The sequence below is a fragment of the Oncorhynchus tshawytscha genome, linkage group LG08 (assembly GCF_018296145.1).
Source record: "Oncorhynchus tshawytscha isolate Ot180627B linkage group LG08, Otsh_v2.0, whole genome shotgun sequence".
Lineage (NCBI taxonomy): Eukaryota > Metazoa > Chordata > Actinopteri > Salmoniformes > Salmonidae > Oncorhynchus > Oncorhynchus tshawytscha.
In genome coordinates this window covers 2,808,662-2,836,501 of record NC_056436.1, presented here as the reverse complement: position 1 = coordinate 2,836,501, position 27,840 = coordinate 2,808,662, and the positions used below count along the sequence as shown (strand labels likewise).

The 27,840-nt window shown below is 48.1% G+C and overlaps 1 protein-coding gene across 1 annotated transcript in view; it reads left to right on the top strand.

Moving 5' to 3' along the window:
- The window catches only part of LOC112263958 (dynactin subunit 1), a 77,750-nt gene extending 56,322 nt beyond the window's left edge, over positions 1 to 21,428 (top strand). The window contains 11 exon segments of the mRNA XM_042325064.1: positions 1,062 to 1,223; positions 1,500 to 1,631; positions 2,491 to 2,619; positions 3,355 to 3,497; positions 4,266 to 4,432; positions 9,794 to 9,805; positions 10,953 to 11,101; positions 12,820 to 13,006; positions 13,323 to 13,396; positions 13,772 to 13,861; positions 21,183 to 21,428. Of these exon segments, the coding sequence (XP_042180998.1) occupies positions 1,062 to 1,223; positions 1,500 to 1,631; positions 2,491 to 2,619; positions 3,355 to 3,497; positions 4,266 to 4,432; positions 9,794 to 9,805; positions 10,953 to 11,101; positions 12,820 to 13,006; positions 13,323 to 13,396; positions 13,772 to 13,861; positions 21,183 to 21,320 (1,383 nt within the window). The 3' untranslated portion in view covers positions 21,321 to 21,428.
- The last annotated feature ends 6,412 nt before the right edge of the window (positions 21,429 to 27,840 follow it).

Genomic DNA, 27,840 nt, shown 5'->3' with positions numbered 1-27,840 from the left:
CCTTTGTTAAAACTATAAAATCTCTCCTCGTAATCAGGTCAAGTTAGCTGACTTTAAACATTTAACTACCTGTGTTCAGTGTTGCCAATGCTAGGGGGGAAGTATTAATGCTCTGTCTGTTAATTCATCAGAATGGGCCTCAGAAAAAGTATTTCAGACCTTCCCTCCAAGCGTGCAACCATGACAGTGTTTTGTCTTAGTTGAGAACCAAAATCTTCTATCATCTTTTGTCAGGTTATTTACTGCTTCCAGGACACTGGTTACATTCAAGAGCTCTTCCATGGCAGGTGTGGGAGGATTACCCACCTCTTTACCTCGTTGTTTATTTCACTTAACAGAGAGTCCAGCTGTCTCCTGTGACGTCAGCGTTAACTCCCATTTCCTCCCTGTAGTTGTGGTCAAGCTGCGAGTCAGTTGACTTGCTAGAAGCTTTAGCTAACATGTTGACTTGCTAGAAGCTTTAGCTAGCATGTTGACTTGCTAGAAGCTTTAGCTAGCATGTTGACTTGCTAGAAGCTTTAGCTAGCATGTTGACTTGCTAGAAGCTTTAGCTAACATGTTGACTTGCTAGAAGCTTTAGCTAGCATGTTGACTTGCTAGAAGCTTCAGCTAGCATGTTGACTTGCTAGAATGTTGCGGTTGACAGGCGCTGTGGACAATGTCTTCTTTTCCGCTGTTATTTTGTTGTTTGGAATTTTACAAGGTAGCTTTTCGACATACAACTCAGCACTCAAAAAAAAAAAAGATAGATACATTTTAGAATATAGAATCTGTCACTTGACCCACAGAACAAACTAAAGTGTGACTGCTCGGTACGCCATCTTGCCGGTCACCACAGAGTTTTTAACCCAGAAGCCTTTACTTCCTGGATGCCCGTGAAGCAGACCAAGACCGGGGTTAGATTCAACAGATGAGCGACACATTCCTCCCTGGTTGTTAATTGTTCTCAAAATCTAAATGAACAAGCTATCTTCAAGCTTATTATTTAAGTAGCTGACTTCGGACTGTTTGATCCCCCAGGTGTGATCTGATGTGGTCTCTGTGTTTTTTTTCTCCCCCAGGTGGCAGATATTCTGCTGGACTGCAGGAAACACCTGACCTGGGTGGTGGCTGTGCTGCAAGAGGTGGCGGCTGCAGGGGCGCAGATGGTTGCCCATCTAGGGGAGCAGGAGGGACTCTCCACACTCAAACTAGAGGACGTGGCCTTTAAGGCTGCAGAGCAGGTAGTACACACACACACACACACACGACCAAACAGTTGATTTCCATTCAAAATCATATATTCTCAAACCTTAACTCCAAACCCTTAACCTACACTTAACTCCTAACCGCAATTCTTTTTTCTTGTGGGAACTGTCGAAATGTCCCAAATTTTCCTTGATTTACTATCTTTGTAAGGACTTCTGGTCCCCACAAGTATAGTAAAAACCAAACAAACACACATACAGTACACACACGCATACAGTACCTCTATATCTACCTGTCTGTTCTGTCTCCAGATCTATGGAACTCAAGGTTCTAACCCCTATGGGTGCCTGCGCCAGTCCTGCTGCATCGTCATAGCAACCATGAACAAGATGGCCACCGCCATGCAGGAGGGAGAGTACGACGCAGATAGACCCCAGATCACGGTAACTATAGCAACGTCTTGACTGTAGGTGCTGTATCAGAAAGACACCACCAACATACTCTATCAACAGCAACATCTTGACTGTAGGTACTTCATCAGAGAGACACCACCAACATACTCTATCAACAGCAACATCTTGACTGTAGGTACTTCATCAGAGAGACACCACCAACATACTCTATCAACAGCAACATCTTGACTGTAGGTACTTCATCAGAGAGACACCACCAACATACTCTATCAACAGCAACATCTTGACTGTAGGTACTGTATCAGAGAGACACCACCAACATACTCTATTAACAGCAACATCTTGACTGTACATTATGTAGTCTTAGTCCCCGATGTTAGACTCCGGTTTAACATACTGATCTGTGTCGGTCCTCCATGTTTAGTTGGAACTGGAAAACATGTATATATTCATTTTTATTATTTTATTATGTTATGCACTTTGAACTGCATTTTTGTTTGTTGGAACTGTTCTATATGAAGTTTGATTGGTTGATGTGGTTGTGTTTGTCCCTTTTTGATTGGTTGATGTGGTTGTGTTTGTCCCTTTTTGATTGGTTGACGTGGTTGTGTTTGTCCCTTTTTGATTGGTTGATGTGGTTGTGTTTGTCCCTTTTTGATTGGTTGATGTGGTTGTGTTTGTCCCTTTTTGATTGGTTGACGTGGTTGTGTTTGTCCCTTTTTGATTGGTTGACGTGGTTGTGTTTGTCCCTTTTTGATTGGTTGACGTGGTTGTGTTTGTCCCTTTTTGATTGGTTGACGTGGTTGTGTTTGTCCCTTTTTGATTGGTTGACGTGGTTGTGTTTGTCCCTTTTTGATTGGTTGATGTGGTTGTGTTTGTCCCTTCCCAGACACTTCCTCCGGTGGAGCTGCGTGCCACAGCCCTCAGAGCGGAGATCACAGACGCAGAAGGACTGGGCATGAAGCTGGAGGACAGAGACACAGTCATCAAGGAGCTCAAGAAGTCACTCAAGTTCAAGGTACCTGATGACCTCTCTGAACACACTAGATCAAGGTACACTAACACACTTCCTGATGACCTCTCTGAACACACTAGATCAAGGTACACTAAAACACTTCCTGATGACCTCTCAATGGTTTAACAACAATGAATGCACCACCCTGACACAGAGTTAACCAGCCTTACTAAGGCTGGGATTTAATACCATCTGGCTCATAGGCAACGCCTGCTTTTTAAGGCAATGTTACCGTGTTCATGGAGACCTGCATTAAAGGCTGCAGATATGGGTTCAATTGGAAATGACCTTTAAATGTCTAATGACCTTTATATGTCTAACAGTGCGGTTTCAGATTGAATCCCGACCTAAGGCTGAACACTGTAGGCTAAATGAACCCTTCCTATGTGGTCACATTGAAAGATGGGTCCCTTGCAGGACAGTATCACCAGGGATCATAACAGTTTGTTGTCAAATCAAAATCAATTTTATTTTATTGGTCCGATACACGTATTTATCAGATGTTATCGCTGACTTAGCGAAACACTTGTGTTCCTAGCTCCAACAGTGCAGTAATACCTGACAACACAAAACATCACACACATCATCCCAAAAATGTCAAATAAAGGAATTAAGACATCATTCTTTAGCAAATAATGTAGGAAATAACAACAAACATTCAAAAAATCCTTCAAAGTTGGTTAGGAGCTGGGAACAGGGCGACCATGTCTGTTGACACCATCTTGTGTGTGTCCTCAGGGAGAGGAGCTGAGTGAAGCTAGCGTTCGGCTCAGTCTGTTGGAGAAGAAACTCGACAGTTCATCTAGAGACGCAGACGAGCGCGTAGAGAAGATCCAAACTCAACTAGACGAGACTCAGACTCTGCTCAAGAAGAAAGAGAAGTAAGAACACGTCCAACATACACATGTCTAGATGGTATACGTGTAGGGTCCTGGTCACGTGATGAGGTAGCCCCCGCCTGCAACTTTAAAATCAGTTTCTTTCCCTCTTGGGCAAAGGAACGACACTGTTTTTGAAATCGCAGGTCGGGGGTACCTCATCACGTGACCAGGAGCTACTGTATACCATCGCAGGTCGGTGCTACCTCATCACGTGACCAGGAGAAACCTCATGTCTGCTACATAAACTCTTCAAATAAAGGGTTCCAAAACGGTTCTTCGGCCGTAGGAGAACCTATGGATTCTTTTGGGTTCTCCTACGGGGGACTGCCGAAAAACTATTTTAGGTTCTAGCTAGCATCTTTTTTCAAAACCTACAGGAGGGTCTCTCTCCAGGAACAGGGTTGGAGAACCCTACAGGAGGGTTTCTCTCCAGGAACAGGGTTGGAGAACCCTACAGGAGGGTCTCTCTCCAGGAACAGGGTTGGAGTTGAAACCTACAGGAGGGTTTCTCTCCAGGAACAGGGTTGGAGAACCCTACAGGAGGGTTTCTCTCCAGGAACAGGGTTGGAGAACCCTGGTATAGAGAGAATATGTAGGATAGTATTGTCATACCCAATATTGCTCCAGTTTATTTTTCTGAATTGGCTGAATTGAAATGGGATTGATCCCAACCCTGGTTATCACCATTCATCCTTACTATAGAGGGGTCATTGTCAATCAGGCTGATCTAGAATCAGTTTCTATAACAGATGTCTATTTCCTCTGTAGGGAGTTTGAGGAGACCATGGACGCGCTGCAGGCTGATATCGACCAATTGGAGTCGGAGAAGGCGGATCTGAAGCAGCGTTTGAACAGCCAATCAAAGATGACCATGGACGGGCTGAGAGGAGTGCCAGCGTCGGGAATCGCCTCCATTGTCACGGGGATGACAGGAGGTTAGTGGGGCATCGTCTTCCCGAATAGGAACTTGGAACCATTTAAAACCTGCTGTTATTCCTACTCCCATCTGTTAGGGGACTATTCAGACGTAGGAATTGTAAACCTACTCCCATCTGTTAGGGGACTATTCAGACGTAGGAATTGTAAACCTACTCCCATCTGCTAGGGGACTATTCAGACGTAGGAATTGTAAACCTACTCCCATCTGTTAGGGGACTATTCAGACGTAGGAATTGTAAACCTACTCCCATCTGCTAGGGGACTATTCAGACGTAGGAATTGTAAACCTACTCCCATCTGCTAGGGGACGATTCAGACGTAGGAATTGTAAACCTACTCCCATCTGTTAGGGGACGATTCAGACGTAGGAATTGTAAACCTACTCCCATCTGCTAGGGGACTATTCAGACGTAGGAATTGTAAACCTACTCCCATCTGTTAGGGGACGATTCAGACGTAGGAATTGTAAACCTACTCCCATCTGTTAGGGGACGATTCAGACGTAGGAATTGTAAACCTACTCCCATCTGCTAGGGGACTATTCAGACGTAGGAATTGTAAACCTACTCCCATCTGCTAGGGGACGATTCAGACGTAGGAATTGTAAACCTACTCCCATCTGTTAGGGGACGATTCAGACGTAGGAATTGTAAACCTACTCCCATCTGCTAGGGGACTATTCAGACGTAGGAATTGTAAACCTACTCCCATCTGTTAGGGGACGATTCAGACGTAGGAATTGTAAACCTACTCCCATCTGCTAGGGGACTATTCAGACGTAGGAATTGTAAACCTACTCCCATCTGCTAGGGGACTATTCAGACGTAGGAATTGTAAACCTACTCCCATCTGTTAGGGGACTATTCAGACGTAGGAATTGTAAACCTACTCCCATCTGTTAGGGGACTATTCAGACGTAGGAATTGTAAACCTACTCCCATCTGCTAGGGGACTATTCAGACGTAGGAATTGTAAACCTACTCCCATCTGCTAGGGGACTATTCAGACGTAGGAATTGTAAACCTTTCCTACGAACTTCTCACAGCCTGATGTAGTAGGGAGTTGTAGTTTCTCTAGAGATAAATCAGACCCAGACTGAACTGTGCGATGTAGTAGGGAGTTGTAGTTTCTCTAGAGATAAATCAGATCCAGACTGAACTGTGCGATGTAGTAGGGAGTTGTAGTTTCCAACAGGCTAATATTCTACATAATTTAGCGCATAAATCATGGTAATTAACTACAATGACCACAATCCATAGCGCATCTACTTGTCTGGTCTGTTTCGTTTACGCCTGCTACGGAAGAGACAGCAGAATGAGATTGTAAAGACATATAGAGAGCAGGTATCTCTACCTGATAGTACCTGATCTAAGTGACAGTCATAGTATTTATTTACTTTGAAGAAATACTAAATTGTGATTTTCGTCAGACAGCGGCTCTATAGAGATGATTATGAAATAAAGTCATCAAATAAAACTAAAGTAATATACACAACAACCAAAATAGTGTATTAAAGTCATGTGAATAAATGAATGTTAATTAGTGATAATCAGTAATGGTCAGGTCACTACCATCATGGGACTTTTATTCATTCTTCTGTGTTGTTCAGCGTTCAACCCACATAATACAGAGTACATTTAATGTCTAAATTGTTTTATCTAAATCGAAAACTGTGATTATTTTGTGATAATCGAACCGAAACGACCTCAAAAAGGTCTAATTACTCAGCACTAATAGAAAGAGTTAGAGGGGTTGAGTGTAGAGGAGGTAGGTAACCTAGTGGTTAGAGTGTAGAGGAGGCAGGTAGCCTAGTGGTTAGAGTGTAGAGGAGGCAGGTAGCCTAGTGGTTAGAGTGTAGAGGAGGTAGGTAGTCTAGTGGTTAGAGTGTAGAGGAGGCAGGTAGCCTAGTGGTTAGAGGTAGCCTAGGTTAGGAGGCAGGTAGGTAGCCTAGTGGTTAGAGTGTAGAGGAGGCAGGTAGCCTAGTGGTTAGAGTGTAGAGGAGGTAGGTAGCCTAGTGGTTAGAGTGTAGAGGAGGTAGGTAGCCTAGTGGTTAGAGTGTAGGGACGGCAGGTAGCCTAGTGGTTAGAGTGTAGAGGAGGTAGGTAGCCTACTGGTTAGAGTGTAGGGGAGGCAGGTAACCTAGTGGTTAGAGTGTAGAGGAGGTAGGTAGCCTAGTGGTTAGAGTGTAGAGGAGGTAGGTAGCCTAGTGGTTAGAGTGTAGAGGAGGTAGGTAGCCTAGTGGTTAGAGTGTAGAGGAGGTAGGTAGCCTAGTGGTTAGAGTGTAGGGGATGCAGGTAGCCTAGTGGTTAGAGTGTAGAGGAGGTAGGTAGCCTAGTGGTTAGAGTGTAGAGGAGGTAGGTAGCCTAGTGGTTAGAGTGTAGAGGAGGCAGGTAGCCTAGTGGTTAGAGTGTAGAGGAGGTAGGTAGCCTAGTGGTTAGAGTGTAGAGAGAGGGAGGCAGGTAGCCTAGTGGTTAGAGTGTAGAGGAGGCAGGTAGCCTAGTGGTTAGAGTGTAGAGGAGGCAGGTAGCCGAGTGGTTAGAGTGTAGAGGAGGCAGGTAGTCTAGTGGTTAGAGTGTAGAGGAGGCAGGTAGCCTAGTGGTTAGAGTGTAGAGGAGGTAGGTAGCCTAGTGGTTAGAGTGTAGAGGAGGCAGGTAGCCTAGTGGTTAGAGTGTAGAGGAGGTAGGTATCCTAGTGGTTAGAGTGTAGAGGAGGTAGGTATCCTAGTGGTTAGAGTGTAGAGGAGGTAGGTAGCCTATAGAGGAGGTAGGTAGTCTAGTGGTTAGAGTGTAGAGGAGGTAGGTAGTCTAGTGGTTAGAGTGTAGAGGAGGTAGGTAGTCTAGTGGTTAGAGTGTAGAGGAGGTAGGTAGTCTAGTGGTTAGAGTGTAGAGGAGGCAGGTAGCCTAGTGGTTAGAGTGTAGAGGAGGTAGGTAGCCTAGTGGTTAGAGTGTAGAGGAGGCAGGTAGCCTAGTGGTTAGAGTGTAGAGGAGGCAGGTAGTCTAGTGGTTAGAGTGTAGAGGAGGCAGGTAGCCTAGTGGTTAGAGTGTAGAGGGAGGCAGGTAGTCTAGTGGTTAGAGTGTAGAGGAGGCAGGTAGTGGTTAGAGTGTAGAGGAGGCAGGTAGTCTAGTGGTTAGAGTGTAGGGGAGGTAGGTAGTCTAGTGGTTAGAGTGTAGAGGAGGCAGGTAGTCTAGTGGTTAGAGTGTAGAGGAGGCAGGTAGTCTAGTGGTTAGAGTGTAGAGGAGGCAGGTAGTCTAGTGGTTAGAGTGTAGGGGAGGCAGGTAGTCTAGTGGTTAGAGTGTAGAGGAGGCAGGTAGCCTAGTGGTTAGAGTGTAGGGGAGGTAGGTAGTCTAGTGGTTAGAGTGTAGGGGAGGTAGGTAGCCTAGTGGTTAGAGTGTAGAGGAGGCAGGTAGCCTAGTGGTTAGAGTGTAGAGGAGGCAGGTAGTCTAGTGGTTAGAGTGTAGGGGAGGCAGGTAGTCTAGTGGTTAGAGTGTAGAGGAGGCAGGTAGCCTAGTGGTTAGAGTGTAGGGGAGGTAGGTAGTCTAGTGGTTAGAGTGTAGGGGAGGTAGGTAGACTAGTGGTTAGAGTGTAGAGGAGGCAGGTAGCCTAGTGGTTAGAGTGTAGGGGAGGTAGGTAGCCTAGTGGTTAGAGTGTAGGGGAGGTAGGTAGTCTAGTGGTTAGAGTGTAGGGGAGGTAGGTAGTCTAGTGGTTAGAGTGTAGGGGAGGTAGGTAGACTAGTGGTTAGAGTGTAGAGGAGGCAGGTAGCCTAGTGGTTAGAGTGTAGGGGAGGTAGGTAGTCTAGTGGTTAGAGTGTAGGGGAGGTAGGTAGACTAGTGGTTAGAGTGTAGAGGAGGCAGGTAGCCTAGTGGTTAGAGTGTAGGGGAGGTAGGTAGTCTAGTGGTTAGAGTGTAGGGGAGGTAGGTAGTCTAGTGGTTAGAGTGTAGGGGAGGTAGGTAGTCTAGTGGTTAGAGTGTAGGGGAGGCAGGTAGTCTAGTGGTTAGAGTGTAGGGGAGGCAGGTAGTCTAGTGGTTAGAGTGTAGAGGAGGCAGGTAGTCTAGTGGTTAGAGTGTAGAGGAGGCAGGTAGTCTAGTGGTTAGAGTGTAGAGGAGGCAGGCAGCCTAGTGGTTAGAGTGTAGAGGAGGTAGGTAGTCTAGTGGTTAGAGTGTAGAGGAGGTAGGTAGTCTAGTGGTTAGAGTGTAGAGGAGGTAGGTAGTCTAGTGGTTAGAGTGTAGAGGAGGCAGGTAGCCTAGTGGTTAGAGTGTAGGGTCAGTAACCGAAAGATTGCTGGATCGAATCCTCAAGCTGACAAGGTACAAATCTGTCGTCCTGCCCCTGAACAGGCAGTTAACCCACTGTTCCTAGGCCATCGTTGAAAATAAGAATTTGTTCTTAACTGACTTGGTAAAAAAAAAAAATTCAACAAAAATAATCTAATCTGAAATTGAAAAGAATCGAACCGACCTCAAAAAGCACTAATCGTTCAGCACTATTCTCTAATTTAGACTTTTGAGTGCACAAGTAAAGGCTGTACAATTTAAATTCTGCTTAATGGCATTTCATCAACTTCACTGTGGGAAACGTGCCATGTTGATATGCTTCAGTTTACTGCCTCTCTCCTCTCCTTATTCACACTGTTATTCACACTGTTATAGACTAACACTGTTATTCACACTGTTATTCACACTGTTATTCACACTGTTATTCACACTGTTATTCACACTCAGATCTGTTATAGACTAACACTGTTATAGACTAACACTGTTATAGACTAACACTGTTATAGACTAACACTGTTATAGACTAACACTGTTATTCACACTCAGATCTGTTATAGAGTAACACTGTTATAGACTGACACTGTTAATCACACTCAGATGACCTGGTGTTTAAGAAAAGGAATCCTCTGGATCCTAACACTGTCACACTCTCTCTCCCTCTTCCCTCTCCTCTCTCTCTCTTCTCCCTCCTATTCTTCCCCCTCTTCCCCCTCTTTCCTCTCTCTTATCCCTCCTATTCTCCCCCTCTCTTCCCCTCTTCTCTCTCTCCCTCTTCCCCCTTCCTCTTCTTCCCCTCTCGCCTCCTCTCTCTTTCCAATCCTCTTCTCTCTCTCCCTCTTTCCCCTCCTCTTCTTCCCCTCTCGCCTCCTCTCTTTCCAATCCTCTTCTCTCTCTCCCTCTTTCCCCTCCTCTTCTTCCCCTCTCGCCTCCTCTCTTTCCAATCCTCTTCTCTCTCTCCCTCTTTCCTCTCCTCTCTCTTCCCCTCTTCTCCCTCTTTCCTCTCCTCTCTCTTCCCCCTCCTCTTCTTCCCCTCTCGTCTCCTCTCTCTTTCCAATCCTCTTCTCTCTCTACCCTTCTAATCTACAGAAGAACAGAAAGGTATTTGCATGTTTCTGCTACTCTGCTACACAATTTAGCCGACGGTGTGTTGCTTGTGTGTGTGTGTGTATTGGCCTGTGTTAATAGTGGTGTGTGTGTGTGTGTATTGGCCTGTGTTAATAGTAGTGTGTGTGTGTGTATTAGCCTGTGTTAATAGTGGTGTGTGTGTGTGTATTGGCCTGTGTTAATAGTAGTGTGTGTGTGTGTATTAGCCTGTGTTAGTAGTGGTGTGTGTGTGTGTGTGTATTGTGTATTGGCCTGTGTTAATAGTGGTGTGTGTGTGTGTGTGTATTGGCCTGTGTTAATAGTGGTGTGTGTGTGTGTATTGGCCTGCGTTAATAGTAGTGTGTGTGTGTGTATTAGCCTGTGTTAATAGTGGTGTGTGTGTGTGTGTGTATTGGCCTGTGTTAATAGTGGTGTGTGTGTGTGTGTGTGTGTGTATTGGCCTGTGTTAGTGTATTGGCCTGTGTTAATAGTGGTGTGTGTGTGTGTGTGTGTGTGTATTGGCCTGTGTTAATAGTGGTGTGTGTGTGTGTGTATTGGCCTGTGTTAATAGTGGTGTGTGTGTGTGTGTATTGGCCTGTGTTAATAGTGGTGTGTGTGTGTGTATTGGCCTGTGTTAATAGTGGTGTGTGTGTGTGTATTGGCCTGTGTTAATAGTGGTGTGTGTGTGTGTATTGGCCTGTGTTAATAGTGGTGTGTGTGTGTGTATTGGCCTGTGTTAATAGTGGTGTGTGTGTGTGTATTGGCCTGTGTTAATAGTGGTGTGTGTGTATTGGCCTGTGTTAATAGTGGTGTGTGTGTGTGTGTATTGGCCTGTGTTAATAGTGGTGTGTGTGTGTGTGTATTGGCCTGTGTTAATAGTGGTGTGTGTGTGTGTGTATTGGCCTGTGTTAATAGTGGTGTGTGTGTGTGTATTGGCCTGTGTTAATAGTGGTGTGTGTGTGTGTATTGGCCTGTGTTAATAGCGGTGTGTGTGTATTGGCCTGTGTTAATAGTGGTGTGTGTGTATTGGCCTGTGTTAATAGTGGTGTGTGTGTGTGTATTGGCCTGTGTTAATAGCGGTGTGTGTGTATTGGCCTGTGTTAATAGTGGTGCGTGTGTATTGGCCCGTACTAAGTGTGTGTGCCTCTGTGTCTCTCTACAGCGACTATGGCCAGTATGGGTCCCAGTATGGGTCCCGGTATGGGTCCCGGGTCGGGGGTCCCGGTGATAGACTCTCCTCTCCTGACGCAGCAGATTGAGGCTCAGAGACACAGCATCAAACACCTGAAGAATGAGAACAACAGACTCAAGGTAGATAGACCATAGAGGGAGATAGACCATAGAGGGAGATAGACCATAGAGGGAGATAGACCATAGAGGGAGATAGAGGACTCATCTTTGTATCTTTGACAGCACCATCGAGGGCTATCTCCATTTTAAAGTAGTCTTCTTTTGTGTTTGAAAAAAACGTAAAGATTTTCCGCCAACTGCAATGCCTTGTCACTCATTGAATGTTAGCCTGAGTTCCAGTCGGTTCCGGTTCAGGGAACAAAACCGAAAACTGGAAAATAACCAAATGTTTCAAGGAACAGAATCAGAACTGGGAACGAAAGTGATCTATACTGTCCCGGAACAGAACTGTTATTTTAAAAGCATGGGAACCGGTTAATAATGTTTATTTTACGTTCCAGGAATTGTTTTCCCCCAGTCCCACAAAAAAAAATGTAACAAAGTGCCTGCTTCTGTCAATCAGAATATAATGCCAGTGTCTGTCTGCCAGCTGGAAATCTTTGCCAGTTTGTGTAGTCTACCTACCCCTCCTTCTCTGAAGGTTACTGTAGCCTACTGATGTTACAAGCGTGATTCAGAAGACAAGGAGGGATTTAATTAGAGAAGAAGGGATTGACTTTTTCAACGCTCGTTAGGGACACACTAGTTAACACGTTGGATTTATTAACTACAAAAAAGGTAAAACATTGTTTTAATTCTGGTGACACTCTGCACACACAAGCTTCTTAACGAGCTTCTCTGGTCCAACGTTAAACCAACTCTCGGAAGTTCAAAGACATTCAAAGTTCCTGCATAGAAGCTGCTTCTCCGTAGGTATAATTCTGCGGGACTAATTCTCTCCCCCCTCCCCTCTCACTCTCTCCTTCCCCCTCCCACTCTCTCCTTCCCCCTCCCACTCTCTCCTTCCCCTCCCACTCTCTCCTTCCCCCACTCTCTCCTTCCCCCTCCCACTCTCTCCTTCCCCCTCCCACTCTCTCCTTCCCCCCCCTCCCCTCCCACTCTCTCCTTCCCCCTCCCACTCTCTCCTTCCCCCTCCCACTCTCTCCTTCCCCCTCCCCTCCCACTCTCTCCTTCCCACTCTCTCCTTCCCCTCCCACTCTCTCCTTTTCCCCTCCCACTCTCTCCTTCCCCCTCCCACTCTCTCCTTCCCCCCCACTCTCTCCTTCCCCCTCCCACTCTCTCCTTTTCCCCTCCCACTCTCTCCTTTTCCCCTCCCACTCTCTCCTTCCCCCTCCCACTCTCTCCTTCCCCCCCACTCTCTCCTTCCCCCTCCCACTCTCTCCTTTTCCCCTCCCACTCTCTCCTTCCCCCTCCCACTCTCTCCTTCCCCCTCCCACTCTCTCCTTCCCCCCACTCTCTCCTTCCCCCTCCCACTCTCTCCTTCCCCCACTCTCTCCTTCCCCCCCCACTCTCTCCTTCCCCCTCCCACTCTCTCATTCCCCTCCCACTCTCTCCTTCCCCCTCCCACTCTCTCCTTCCCCCTCCCACTCTCTCCTTCCCCCTCCCACTCTCTCCTTCCCCCCCACTCTCTCCTTCCCCCTCCACTCTCTCCTTCCCCCTCCCTCTCTCCTTCCCCCTCCCACTCTCTCCTTCCCCCTCCCACTCTCTCCTTCCCCCTCCCTCTCTCCTTCCCCCTCCCACTCTCTCTTCCCCCTCCCTCTCATCTCCATTCTCCTTCCCCTCCCACTCTCTCCTTCCCCACCTCCTCCTTCCTTCCTCCCTCCTCTCTCCTCCTCCAGGCTGAGAAGATGCGTGCCCAGCTGTCCTCCCTACCACCTCTCCATGTCTCCAAGCTCCCCACTAGAGACGGCTCTCACCCAGAGGTGCTCTCTAGCGCCCTCTATCGTAAGACTGACCAATTACTGGACACGTTACTGCAGATGAGTGCCAACGTCAAAGTGGTGGACATCACTGGCAAATCCCCAGGTATGATGCGCCCCCCCCACCCCCCACCCCTCTTGTTCTCTGTTGTACCTGTAGAAGAGTCGTTCTCAATGACGTAATTGTTTACATAAAGGCTCCCCCCCAAAAAAAAAAAAAACTGTCACGAAAGCATATTCATACTCAAAAACAAACTGTCCCGAAAGCATATTCATACTCAAAAACAAACTGTCCCGAAAGCATATTCATACTCAAAAACAAACTGTCCCGAAAGCATATTCATACTCAAAAAAGAACCGTTTCTTGTTGTTGCTGTAACTGTATCAGATTGAAGTTTTGGTTTATGTGTGTCGTTGAGCAGTAACTCCTAGTGCCCAGCTGCTGGAACACACAGCCAGACTCCAGTCCCTTAGCAACACTCTGGACAGACTGAAGGTAAACAAACACAGAGGCTGGGGGTCTTCAATCCTATCCTAGTTTGGTCACAATTCACCTTTTTCAAGACAATGTTCCCGCGTTCACAACATTAATACTGCAGATGTCGCCTCCTTTGAAAGTAACCTTTAAATGGTGCATTGTGGACGGCCGCGATCTGATTGAATCCCGACAATACAAAAGGTATCCCAGAATGCATGCTGCCTTGGACAGGTAGTGGTAGGGAGGAGGGCAGGCAAATGTGTGTTTGCAGTATGCTAAATAACTTTTCTCCTGATCGCTTCCCTTCTCTCTCCCCTCTATAACATCTCCCCTATTGTTATCTCTCTCTCCTCTCTCGCCTGTTCTCTCTCTGTCTCTCTCTCTCTCTCACAGGATGAGGTATCAGAACATGTGGTGACCCAGAGACCTGGAGCTAGAGCCTTGTCTGACTTCGCCACATTCCCCTGCTCCTCCTTCGTCAAGGTAACCACACACCGTCCAGGGTCAACCAGCCACACACTCCAGGGTCAACCAGGGTCAACCAGCCACACACTCCAGGGTCAACCAGCCACACACACTCCAGGGTCAACCAGCCACACACACTCCAGGGTCAACCAGGGTCAACCAGCCACACACACTCCAGGGTCAACCAGCCACACACACTCCAGGGTCAACCAGCCACACACACTCCAGGGTCAACCAGCCACACACACTCCAGGGTCAACCAGGGTCAACCAGCCACACACACTCCAGGGTCAACCAGGGTCAACCAGGGTCAACCAGCCACACACTCCAGGGTCAACCAGCCACACACACTCCAGGGTCAACCAGCCACACACACTCCAGGGTCACCCAGGGTCAACCAGCCACACACTCCAGGGTCAACCAGCCACACACTCCAGGATCACCAGCCACACACTCCAGGATCACCAGCCACACACTCCAGGGTCAACCAGCCACACACTCCAGGGTCAACCAGCCACACACTCCAGGGTCAACCAGGGTCAACCAGCCACACACACTCCAGGGTCAACCAGGGACACACTCCAGGGTCACCCAGCCACACACACTCCAGGGTCACCCAGCCACACACTCCAGGGTCAACCAGCGACACACTCCAGGGTCAACCAGCGACACACTCCAGGGTCAACCAGCGACACACTCCAGGGTCACCCAGCCACACACACTCCAGGGTCACCCAGCCACACACACTCCAGGGTCACCCAGCCACACACTCCAGGGTCACCCAGCCACACACTCCAGGGTCACCCAGCCACACACACTCCAGGGTCAACTAGCCACACACTCCAGGGTCACCCAGCCACACACTCCAGGGTCACCCAGCCACACACACTCCAGGGTCAACCAGCCACACACTTCAGGGTCACCCAGCCACACACTCCAGGGTCACCCAGCCACACACTCCAGGGTCACCCAGCCACACACACTCCAGGGTCAACCAGCCACACACTTCAGGGTCACCCAGCCACACACTCCAGGGTCACCCAGCCACACACACTCCAGGGTCACCCAGCCACACACTCCAGGGTCACCCAGCCACACACACTCCAGGGTCAACCAGTCACACACTCCAGGGTCACCCAGCCACACACACTTTTGTCTACGAGCAGATCTGTTTGTGCCGTCACCAGCCATACCGTCTTGCCAACTCCTCCTGGTCGTCCAATGGACCCAGATATGGCCCCATAGGCCAGGTAGTACATTATGTAGGACAGTGGTCACCAACCGGTGGCCTGGTCAATTAGGGCAGTGGTCACCAACCGGTGGGCTTGTCAATTAGGGCAGTGGTCACCAACCGGTGGACTGGTCACCAATCGGTGGGCTGGTCAATTAGGACAGTGGTCACCAACCGGTGGGCTGGTCAATTAGGGCAGTGGTCACCAACCGGTGGGCTGGTCAATTAGGACAGTGGTCCCCAACCGGTGGACTGGTCAATTAGGACAGTGGTCACCAACCGGTGGGCTGGTCACCAACTGGTGGGCTGGTCAATTAGGACAGTGGTCACCAACCGGTGGGCTGGTCAATTAGGGCAGTGGTCACCAACCGGTGGGCTGGTCAATTAGGGCAGTGGTCACCAACCGGTGGACTGGTCAATTAGGGCAGTGGTAACCAACCGGTGGACTGGTCACCAACCGGTGGGCTGGTCAATTAGGGCAGTGGTCACCAACCGGTGGACTGGTCAATTAGGGCAGTGGTCACCAACCGGTGGACTGGTCAATTAGGGCAGTGGTCACCAACCAGTGGACTGGTCAATTAGGGCAGTGGTCACCAACCGGTGGACTGGTCAATTAGGACAGTGGTCACCAACCGGTGGGCTGGTCAATTAGGGCAGTGGTCACCAACCGGTGGGCTGGTCAATTAGGGCAGTGGTCACCAACCGGTGGACTGGTCACCAACTGGTGGGCTGGTCAATTAGGGCAGTGGTCACCAACCAAAAGACAAAGCCAACACGGCCGTAGAAAAGCCAACGACAACACGGCTGTAGAAAAGCCAACGCGGCTGTAGAAAAGCCAACGCGGCTGTAGAAAAGCCAACGCGGCTGTAGAAAAGCCAACGCGGCTGTAGAAAAGCCAACGACAACACGGCTGTAGAAAAGCCAACACGGCTGTAGAAAAAGCCAACACGGCTGTAGAAAAGCCAACGACAACACGGCTGTAGAAAAGCCAACACCGCTGTAGAAAAGAGAATGACAACACGGCTGTAGAAAAGCCAACACGGCTGTAGAAAAGCCAACGACAACACGGCTGTAGAAAAGAGAATGACAACACGGCTGTAGAAAAGCCAACACGGCTGTAGAAAAGCCAATGACAACACGGCTGTAGAAAAGCCAACACGGCTGTAGAAAAGCCAACACGGCTGTAGAAAAGCCAATGACAACACGGCTGTAGAAAAGCCAACACGGCTGTAGAAAAGACAACACGGCTGTAGAAAAGCTAACGACAACACGGCTGTAGAAAAGCCAACACGGCTGTAGAAAAGCCAACACGGCTGTAGAAAAGCCAACACGGCTGTAGAAAAGACAACGACAACGCGGCTTTAGAAAAGCCAACGAAAACACGCCTGTAGAAAAGACAACGACAACGCGGCTGTAGAAAAGCCAACGCGGCTGTAGAAAAGCCAATGCGGCTGTAGAAAAGCCAACACGGCTGTAGAAAAGCCAACACGGCTGTAGAAAAGCCAACAAGGCTGTAGAAAAGCCAACACGGCTGTAGAAAAGCCAACACGGCTGTAGAAAAGCCAACAACAACACGGCTGTAGAAAAGCCAACGACAACACGGCTGTAGAAAAGACAACACGGCTGTAGAAAAGCCAGACAACACGGCTGTAGAAAAGCCAACGACAACACGGCTGTAGAAAAGCCAACGACAACATGGCTGTAGAAAAGCCAACGCGGCTGTAGAAAAGCCAACGACAACATGGCTGTAGAAAAGCCAACGCGGCTGTAGAAAAGCCAACGCGGCTGTAGAAAAGCCAACGCGGCTGTAGAAAAGCCAACGCGGCTGTAGAAAAGCCAACGCGGCTGTAGAAAAGCCAACGCGGCTGTAGAAAAGCCAACACGGCTGTAGAAAAGCCAACGACAACATGGCTGTAGAAAAGCCAACGACAACACGGCTGTAGAAAAGCCAACACGGCTGTAGAAGAGCCAACACGGCTGTAGAAAAGCAAACGCGGCTGTAGAAAAGCCAACGACAACACGGCTGTAGAAAAGACAATGACAACACGGCTGTAGAAAAGCCAGAAAAGCACGGCTGTAGAAAAGACAAGGACAACACGGCTGTATAAAAGACAAGGACAACACGGCTGTAGAAAAGCCAACACGGCTGTAGAAAAGACAAGGACAACACGGCTGTAGAAAAGCAAACGACAACACGGCTGTAGAAAAGCCAACACAGCTGTAGAAAAGCCAACGACAAAACGGCTGTAGAAAAGCCAACACGGCTGTAGAAAAGCCAACGCGGCTGTAGAAATGCCAACGCGGCTGTAGAAAAGCCAACACGGCTGTAGAAAAGCCAACACAGCTGTAGAAAAGCCAACACGGCTGTAGAAAAGCCAACGACAACACGGCTGTAGAAAAGCCAACTACAACACGGCTGTAGAAAAGACAACACGGCTGTAGAAAAGCCAACACGGCTGTAGAAAAGCCAACGACAACACGGCTGTAGAAAAGCCAACGACAACACGGCTGTAGAAAAGCCAACGACAACACGGCTGTAGAAAAGCCAACGACAACATGGCTGTAGAAAAGCCAACGACAACACGGCTGTAGAAAAGCCAACGCGGCTGTAGAAAAGCCAACGCGGCTGTAGAAAAGCCAACGCGGCTGTAGAAAAGCCAACGCGGCTGTAGAAAAGCCAACACGGCTGTAGAAAAGCCAACACGGCTGTAGAAAAGCCAACGACAACATGGCTGTAGAAAAGCCAACGACAACACGGCTGTAGAAAAGCCAACACGGCTGTAGAAAAGCCAACACGGCTGTAGAAAAGCCAACGCGGCTGTAGAAAAGCCAACGACAACACGGCTGTAGAAAAGACAATGACAACACGGCTGTAGAAAAGCCAACACGGCTGTAGAAAAGACAAGGACAACACGGCTGTATAAAAGACAAGGACAACACGGCTGTAGAAAGGACAACACGGCTGTAGAAAAGCCAACGACAACACGGCTGTAGAAAAGCCAACACAGCTGTAGAAAAGCCAACGACAAAACGGCTGTAGAAAAGCCAACACGGCTGTAGAAAAGCCAACGGGCTGTAGAAATGCCAACGCGGCTGTAGAAAAGCCAACACGGCTGTAGAAAAACGCCAACACAGCTGTAGAAAAGCCAACACGCTGTAGAAAAGCCAACGGCTGTAGAAAAGCCAACACGGCTGTAGAAAAGCCAACAAGGCTGTAGAAAAGCCAACACAACACGGCTGTAGAAAAGCCAACACGACAACACGGCTGTAGAAAAGCCAACACGGCTGTAGAAAAGCCAACACGGCTGTAGAAAAGCCAACACGACAACACGGCTGTAGAAAAGCCAACGACAACACGGCTGTAGAAAAGCCAACGACAACATGGCTGTAGAAAAGCCAACGACAACACGGCTGTAGAAAAGCCAACGCGGCTGTAGAAAAGCCAACGCGGCTGTAGAAAAGCCAACGCCAACGCGGCTGTAGAAAAGCCAACGCAACACGGCTGTAGAAAAGCCAACACGGCTGTAGAAAAGCCAACACAACATGGCTGTAGAAAAGCCAACACGGCTGTAGAAAAGCCAACGACAACATGGCTGTAGAAAAGCCAACGACAAAAAGCACGGCTGTAGAAAAGCCAACACGGCTGTAGAAAAGCCAACACGGCTGTAGAAAAGCCAACGCGGCTGTAGAAAAGCCAACGCGGCTGTAGAAAAGCCAACGCGGCTGGCTGTAGAAAAGCCAACGGCTGTAGAAAAGCCAACACGGCTGTAGAAAAGCCAACGCGGCTGTAGAAAAGCCAACGACAACACGGCTGTAGAAAAGACAATGACAACACGGCTGTAGAAAAGCCAACACGGCTGTAGAAAAGACAAGGACAACACGGCTGTAGAAAAGCCAATGACAACACGGCTGTAGAAAAGCCAACACGGCTGTAGAAAAGCCAACGACAAAAAAAGGCTGTAGAAAAGCCAACACGGCTGTAGAAAAGCCAACACGGCTCTAGAAAAGCCAAGCCAACGACATCACGGCTGTAGAAAAGCCAACGACAACACGGCTGTAGAAAAGCCAACGCGGCTGTAGAAAAGCCAACACGGCTGTAGAAAAGCCAACACGGCTGTAGAAAAGCCAACGACAACATGGCTGTAGAAAAGCCAACGACAACACGGCTGTAGAAAAGCCAACACGGCTGTAACAAAAGCGCTGTAGAAAAGCCAACACGGCTGTAGAAAAGCCAACACAGCCAACACGGCTGTAGAAAAGCCAACGCGGCTGTAGAAAAGCCAACGCGGCTGTAGAAAAGCCAACGCGGCTGTAGAAAAGCCAACGACAACACGGCTGTAGAAAAGACAATGACAACACGGCTGTAGAAAAGCCAACACGGCTGTAGAAAAGACAAGGACAACACGGCTGTAGAAAAGCCAATGACAACACGGCTGTAGAAAAGCCAACACGGCTGTAGAAAAGCCAACGACAAAACGGCTGTAGAAAAGCCAACACGGCTGTAGAAAAGCCAACGACATGACGGCTGTAGAAAAGCCAACGACAACACGCCAACGCGGCTGTAGAAAAGCCAACAACGACAACACGGCTGTAGAAAAGCCAACACGGCTGTAGAAAAGCCAACACGGCTGTAGAAAAGCCAACGCGGCTGTAGAAAAGCCAACGCGGCTGTAGAAAAGCCAACGCGGCTGTAGAAAAGCCAACGACAACACGGCTGTAGAAAAGACAATGACAACACGGCTGTAGAAAAGCCAACACGGCTGTAGAAAAGACAAGGACAACACGGCTGTAGAAAAGCCAATGACAACACGGCTGTAGAAAAGCCAACACGGCTGTAGAAAAGCCAACGACAAAACGGCTGTAGAAAAGCCAACACGGCTGTAGAAAAGCCAACGACATGACGGCTGTAGAAAAGCCAACGCGGCTGTAGAAAAGCCAACGCGGCTGTAGAAAAGCCAACGCTGGAAAAGCTGTAGAAAAGCCAACGCGGCTGTAGAAAAGCCAACGCGGCTGTAGAAAAGCCAACGCGGCTGTAGAAAAGCCAACGCTGGCTGTAGAAAAGCCAACGCCAACGGGCTGTAGAAAAGCCAACGCGGCTGTAGAAAAGCCAACGTGGCTGTAGAAAAGCCAACACGGCTGTAGAAAAGCCAACGACAAAACGGCTGTAGAAAAGCCAACACGGCTGTAGAAAAGCCAACATGGCTGTAGAAAAGCCAACACGGCTGTAGAAAAGCCAACGACAACACGGCTGTAGAAAAGCCAACACGGTTGTAGAAAAGCCAACACGGCTGTAGAAAAGCCAACGCGGCTGTAGAAAAGAAAAGCCAACGCGGCTGTAGAAAAGCCAACGCGGCTGTAGAAAAGCCAACGCGGCTGTAGAAAAGCCAACGCGGCTGTAGAAAAGCCAACGCGGCTGTAGAAAAGCCAACGCGGCTGTAGAAAAGCCAACGCGGCTGTAGAAAAGCCAACGCGGCTGTAGAAAAGCCAACGCGGCTGTAGAAAAGCCAACACGGCTGTAGAAAAGACAACACGGCTGTAGAAAAGACAACGCGGCTGTGTCGACTTACTTTTTCGATGCGAAAGTGATCTTGACTCAGAAAAAGTTGGTGACCACTCTATGTAGGAAATACCCAACTTAGGTGATTTTGAGGTTAGAGTGTCCACCCCAGAGATTGAAGTGTTGGGAGTTCAATACCTGGCCAAGTCATACCAAAGACTGTACAAATGAGACCTGATGCGTCTCTACTTGGCACTCGACATTAAGGAGATTAGATTGGAGGTAAGGTCCTGTGATAGACTAGTGTCCTGTCCAGGGGGTCAAGCTGTCCATCAAGCTGCAGAAACAGGAGACAGACTAGTGTCCTGTCCAGGGGGTGTACTGGTACATCAAGCTGTCTCACTACAGAAACAGGAGACAGACTAGTGTCCTGTCCAGGGGGTGTCCTGGTACATCAAGCTGTCTCACTACAGAACAGGAGAAGAGGGGGACATGGTGAGGGAGGGGCCAGATCTATAACTAGTGTCTGTCTGTCTGCAGGTCCAGGAGGAGAAGAGGGGGACATGGTGGGGGAGGGGCCAGGTCTGTAACTAGTGTCTGTCTGTCTGCAGGTCCAGGAGGAGAAGAGGGGGGACATGGTGCTGGTGGGGAAGGTGATGATGCCGTGTTCCCGTGGTCAGGAGCAGGTCCACCGTCTCGTCCTATCACAGCCTCAGCTCCAAAGAGTGCACCGCCTCCTGCTGACATAGGCTCCACCCACAACCCAACCTGCTGACATAGGCTCCACCCACAACCCAAACTGCTGACATAGGCTCCACCCACAACCCACCCTGCTGACATAGGCTCCACCCACAACCCACCCTGCTGACATAGGCTCCACCCACAACCCACCCTGCTGACATAGGCTCCACCTTCAACCTGCCCTGTTGCTCCTTTTTTTTTAGGCCAAAGCATTGGGTTTGTGTTCGTATGCAGATGGTGCTTGACTTGGGCCGTGAGCTCACTGAACTGAGCGCCAGAACCTTAATTATCTATATTGCCTGAGTTCCAATCTGCCGTTATTGCAAAGTTCTGGCGCCTGGATATAAACGGTAGCAGCACCTAAAATAAGTACCAGCGTCAAGTCAAGCCTCGTTCACACGTACAGTTAGAATATTAATACGTTCACTTCCTCTAGATCGCTCGTTCACTTCCTCTGTAGATCATACTCATTTCCTCTGTAGATCATACTCACTTCCTCTGTAGATCATACTCATTTCCTCTGTAGATCATACTTATTTCCTCTGTAGATCATACTCATTTCCTCTGTAGATCATACTCACTTCCTCTGTAGATCATACTCACTTCCTCTGTAGATCATACTCACTTCCTCTGTAGATCATACGCTCACTTCCTCTGTAGATCATACTCACTTCCTCTGTAGATCATTTGGTAGATCATAGGGCCTGTAACGGCAGGATAGTGGGTTTGATTCCTAGAACCACCTATACACAAAAATGTATTCACGCATGACTGTCAGACACTTTGGATTAAAGCGTCTGCCAAATTATATTACGTAAACACACACTACTACACTGTCTGCTGAGGGTGATGCTGCCTGCTACACTACTACACTGTCTGCTGAGGGTGATGCTGCCTGCTACACTACTACACTGTCTGCTGAGGGTGATGCTGCCTGCTACACTACTACACTGTCTGCTGAGGGTGATGCTGCCTGCTACACTACTACACTGTCTGCTGAGGGTGATGCTGCCTGCTACACTACTACACTGTCTGCTGAGGGTGATGCTGCCTGCTACACTACTACACTGTCTGCTGAGGGTGATGCTGCCTGCTACACTACTAACCACTGTCTGCTGAGGGTGATGCTGCCTGCTACACTACTACACTGTCTGCTGAGGGTGATGCTGCCTGCTACACTACTAACCACTGTCTGCTGAGGGTGATGCTGCCTGCTACACTACTACACTGTCTGCTGAGGGTGATGCTGCCTGCTACCCATCATACTAACCAGTCTGCTGAGGGTGATGCTGCCTGCTACCCATCATACTAACCAGTCTGCTGAGGGTGATGCTGCCTGCTACCCATCTTACTGTCTGTCTGCCAAGGGTGATGCTGCCTGTTACCCATCATACTAACCAGTCTGCTGAGGGTGATGCTGCCTGCTACCCATCTTACTGTCTGTCTGCCGAGGGTGATGCTGCCTGCTACCCATCATACTGTCTGTCTGCTGAGGGTGATGCTGCCTGTTACCCATCTTACTGTCTGTCTGCTGAGGGTGATGCTGCCTGTTACCCATCTTACTGTCTGTCTGCCGAGGGTGATGTTGCCTGTTACCCATCTTACTGTCTGTCTGCTGAGGGTGATGCTGCCTGTTACCCATCTTACCGTCTGTCTGCCTGCTACCCATCATACTGTTTCATCATTTATTTAAGATGGTCAATGCACATTAGGCCCTATTTAGACTTGACATAAGTTGACTTTAACATGGACTTAAATCAACAATATTTGTACTTAGGTCCATGTTTTATATCCATGTTGAGTCTATTTACCTCAGGTCTGAATCAGACCCATTATAGTTTCCAGGTCCAACATCAATGTAAAAGTGACTGAGTTATTTCCTGTCCGTTGTCCCGTAGTTCACGACAGTGTCGTTGTGTAGACGGTGTTGTTGGACATACAACTATTCCTTTTACTCTTAACTATCTACAGCAGGGGTGTCAAACTCCTTTTCCCAGAAGGCCGTATTCGGTCTTCACCCCCCCCCGCAGAATAAAAATAAATAAACAATTCAAACAACCTTGAGTTTGACACATGATCTAAAGGGAGAGAAAGTTGTCAGATGTGTGTATTAAGTTGGTATTATTTTACTGCAGTTTAATTTACATTTCAAAGGGAGTGAATATATAATTCATTTGAAGGGATTTTATGAAACATGGATCAAATGTTTTGATTTCATAAAATCAGTGTCATGTTTTACTTTTACGGGTCGTAGATTAATTTATTTCTTATTTATTGCACATATTAAATGCCAGTAAATTGGGACAGTCATCTGTTACCTGATTGGTTGTAATCTGTTTTCAGTAGCTAATATAGTCATGTGTATTACAGGTGAGACTCTTGCTGTGTAGAATGACTCCGGTTTAGCCTTCATTAACCTACATGCCTCATCAGTTACTGTCTGCTATGAAGTGTCATACTGGTATCATAAAGGCTATCTCATCTCTGCTATGAAGTGTCATACTGGTATCATAAAGGCTATCTCATCTCTGCTATGAAGTGTCATACTGGTATCATAAAGGCTTTATAGTTTTTTAAAAATAACCTCAAGTTATATTGGCATTATTTTCATGGCATTGTTGGCTTTCCTTACATTATCATTGGAGAGATAATATATTAACATGGTATTCATTATTTTATGCATTAGTGATTTATAGAGAATGTACCTCTGTGCAGCCTGTTGATAGCATATAATGTACCTCTGTGCAGCCTGTTGCTAGCATATAATGTACCTCTGTGCAGCCTGTTGCTAGCATATAATGTAACTCTGTGCAGTCTGTTGATAGCATATAATGTGTATCTGCACTCCCTGTAACATCTTCAAGTGTACTATAATTAAAAAACAGCTAAAACTGATAGTAACAATGCACAAATGTACCGTAAGGTGACGTAGGCATACCATACCATTATTACCATCTACTACAACCCTGTCGCTGGCCAATCTACTGGCCAATCTACTACAACCCCGTCGCTGGCCAATCTACTGGCCAATCTACTACAACCCCGTCGCTGGCCAATCTACTGCAACCCCGTCGCTGGCCAATCTACTGCAACCCCGTCGCTGGCCAATCTACTACAACCCCGTCGCTGGCCAATCTACTGCAACCCCGTCGCTGGCCAATCTACTGGCCAATCTACTACAACCCCGTCGCTAGCCAATCTACTGGCCAATCTACTACAACCACGTCGCTAGCCAATCTACTACAACCCCGTCGATGGCCAATCTACTACAACCCCGTCGATGGCCAATCTACTACAACCCCGTCGCTAGCCAATCTACTGCAACCCCGTCGCTAGCCAATCTACTGCAACCCCGTCGCTAGCCAATCTACTGCAACCCCGTCGCTAGCCAATCTACTGCAACCCTGTCGCTAGCCAATCTACTACAACCCCGTCGCTGGCCAATCTACTGGCCAATCTACTGGCAATCTACTACAACCCCGTCGATGGCCAATCTACTACAACCCCGTCGCTAGCCAATCTACTGCAACCCCGTCGCTAGCCAATCTACTGCAACCCTGTCGCTAGCCAAGCTACTGCAACCCTGTCGCTGGCCAATCTACTGCAACCCCGTCGCTGGCCAATCTACTACAACCCCGTCGCTGGCCAATCTACTGGCCAATCTACTACAACCCCGTCGCTGGCCAATCTACTGGCCAATCTACTTACAACCCTGTTTCTGGCCTCTATCATTGTGCTCTATGCCCTAAAAGGTATTTCAAATCAAATCAAATTTGATTGGTTACATACACACATTTAGCAGATGTTTTTGCGGGTGTAGCGAAATGCTTGTAACCTTTATTTGTGTGCGACTGAATTTTCCAGAGCCCTGTGTCTCCACTGTAACTAGTACCGCTGTTTAGGGTTGCAAATTTACGGTAACTTTCCCCAAATTCCCAGGTTTTCCAGAAATCCCGATTGGGAGATTCATGTTATCTGATAAGCAGAAAATCCAGGAATCTTCAAACCATGATTTCTGGAAAACCTGGGAATTTGGGGAAAGTCATCAGATTTACACCAATGTAATGTAGCAGCTCTAACCACTATTACTTGCACTGTAACCATCTGAACAATAAATAAGCTGAAGGAGAAGGAATGTCCTGCTGTCTGTCTGTCTGTAGATGTTCGTCAGCATCTATAGTAAGCCTATCCACGGTCGTATCTAGACTATCATTAAACGTGAAGACTGTATACTATCAAATCAATTCTCTAGCTTTAATTGGCACGTGATTAAACTAATCATGTAAACATTCATTAACTAGGAAGTCGGGGCACCACGGGAAAATGTTTAGAATTAAAATTTCCAGAACAGAACTCAATTAGGTCTTCCATTAATGATTATTAATTGTTACCGTATCAGATCTCATTACTGAACTTGGCAAACCTTGGAAATCTGCACGAACCCTAGTTTCCATAATGAATCAGCAATATACAAATTGGCTTAATTATGTATTTACTAACTAACTAAATAATAACAAAGAATTACATAACAAACAAACATTAGATAGCAAGGCTATTAAACAAGCTAAGCGCCAGTACAGAGACAAAGTAGAATCTCAATTCAACGGCTCAGACACGAGAGGCATGTGGCAGGGTCTACAGTCAATCACGGACTACAGGAAGAAATCCAGCCCAGTCACGGACCAGGATGTCTTGCTCCCAGGCAGACTAAATAACTTTTTTGCGTGCTTTGAGGACAATACAGTGCCACTGACACGGCCTGCAACGAAAACATAGAAGCTGTTTTTCAGTCTCTCGGTCCCAGCTTTGATGCACCTGTACTGACCTCGCCTTCTGGATGATAGCGGGGTGAACAGGCAGTGGCTCGGGTGGTTGTTGTCCTTGATGATCTTTATGGCCTTCCTGTGACATCAGGTGGTGTAGGTGTCCTGGAGGACAGGTAGTTTACCCCGGTGATGCGTTGTGCAGACCTCACTACCCTCTGGAGAGCCCTGCGGTTGCGGCTGGTGCAGTTGCCGTACCAGGCAGTGATACAGCCAGACAGGATGCTTTCAATTGCATATCTGTAAAAGTTTGTGAGGGTTTTAAGGTGCCAAACCAAATTTCTTCAGCCTCCTGAGGTTGAAGAGGCACTGTTGCACCTTCTTCACCACACTGTCTGTGTGGGTGGACCATTTCAGTTTATCCGTGATGTGGAGAGAGGAACTTGAAGCTTTCCACTTTCTCCACTGATCCTCACGTTGATGTGTATAAGGTGGTGCTCTCCTGTTTCCTGAAGTCCACGATCATCTCCTTTGTTTTGTTGACGTTGAGTGTGAGGTTATTTTCCTGACACCACACTCCCAGAGCCCTCACCTCCTCCCTGTAGGCTGTCTCGTCATTGTTGGTAATCAAACCTACTACTGTCGTGTCGTCTGCAAAGTTGATGATTGAGTTGGAGGCGTGCATGGCCACGCAGTCATGGGTGAACAGGGAGTACAGGAGGGGGCTGAGCACGCACCCTTGTGGGGCCCAAGTGTTGAGGATCAGCGAAGTGGAGGTGTTGTTTCCTACCTTCACCACCTGGGGGCAGCCCATCAGAAAGTCCAGGACCCAGTTGCACAGGGCAGGGTTCAGACCCAGGGCCTCGAGCTTAATGATGAGCTTGGAGGCTACTATGGGTGTTGAAGGCTGAGCTGTCGTCGATGAACAGCATTCTTAAGTAGGTATTCCCCTTGTCCAGATAGGATAGGGCAGTGTGGAGTGTGGTTGAGATTGCATCCTCTGTGTATCTATTGGGGCGGTAAGCCAATTGATGTGGGTCTATGGTATCAGGTAGGGTGGAGGTGATATGATCCTTGACTAGTCTTTCAAAGCATTTCATGATGACAGAAGTGAGTGATAGTCATTTAGTTCAGTTCCTTTGCCTTCTTGGGTACAGAAACAATGGTGGCCATCTTGAAGCATGTGTGGACAGCAGACGGAGATAGGGAGAGATTGAATATGTCTGGAAACACACCATCCAGCCGGTCTCCACATGATCTGAGGACGCGCTAGGGATGCTGTCTGGACCGGCAGCCCTGCGAGGGTTAACACGCTTAAATGTCTTACTCACGTCGTCCACGGAGAAGGAAAGACCACAGTCCTTGGTAGCGGGCTGCGTCATTGGCACCGAGTTATCCTCAAAGCGGGTGAAGAAGGTGTTTAGCTTATCCGGAAGCGAGACGGTGTCCGCAACAGGGCTGGTTTTATTTTTGTAATGTCTTTAGACCCTGGATTCTGTCTGCTGCCTTAAGATTTACACACGCGAGGTGTCACAAATAAATATCTCTGTAGGACTGTGGTCCGTGGTAACCTGACCCGAACAGGCCAGTCATGACGCCTGCCAACATACGTCTCGTGTCTGAGCCGTTGAATTGAGACTCCACTTTGTCTCTATACTGACATTTTGCCTGATTGATTTCTTTGCGGGAGAACTTGAGGGAATGACTACACTGTTTTGTATTCTGCTTTCTGCCTAACACAAGGTTGGGACAAACAGACAGCAGC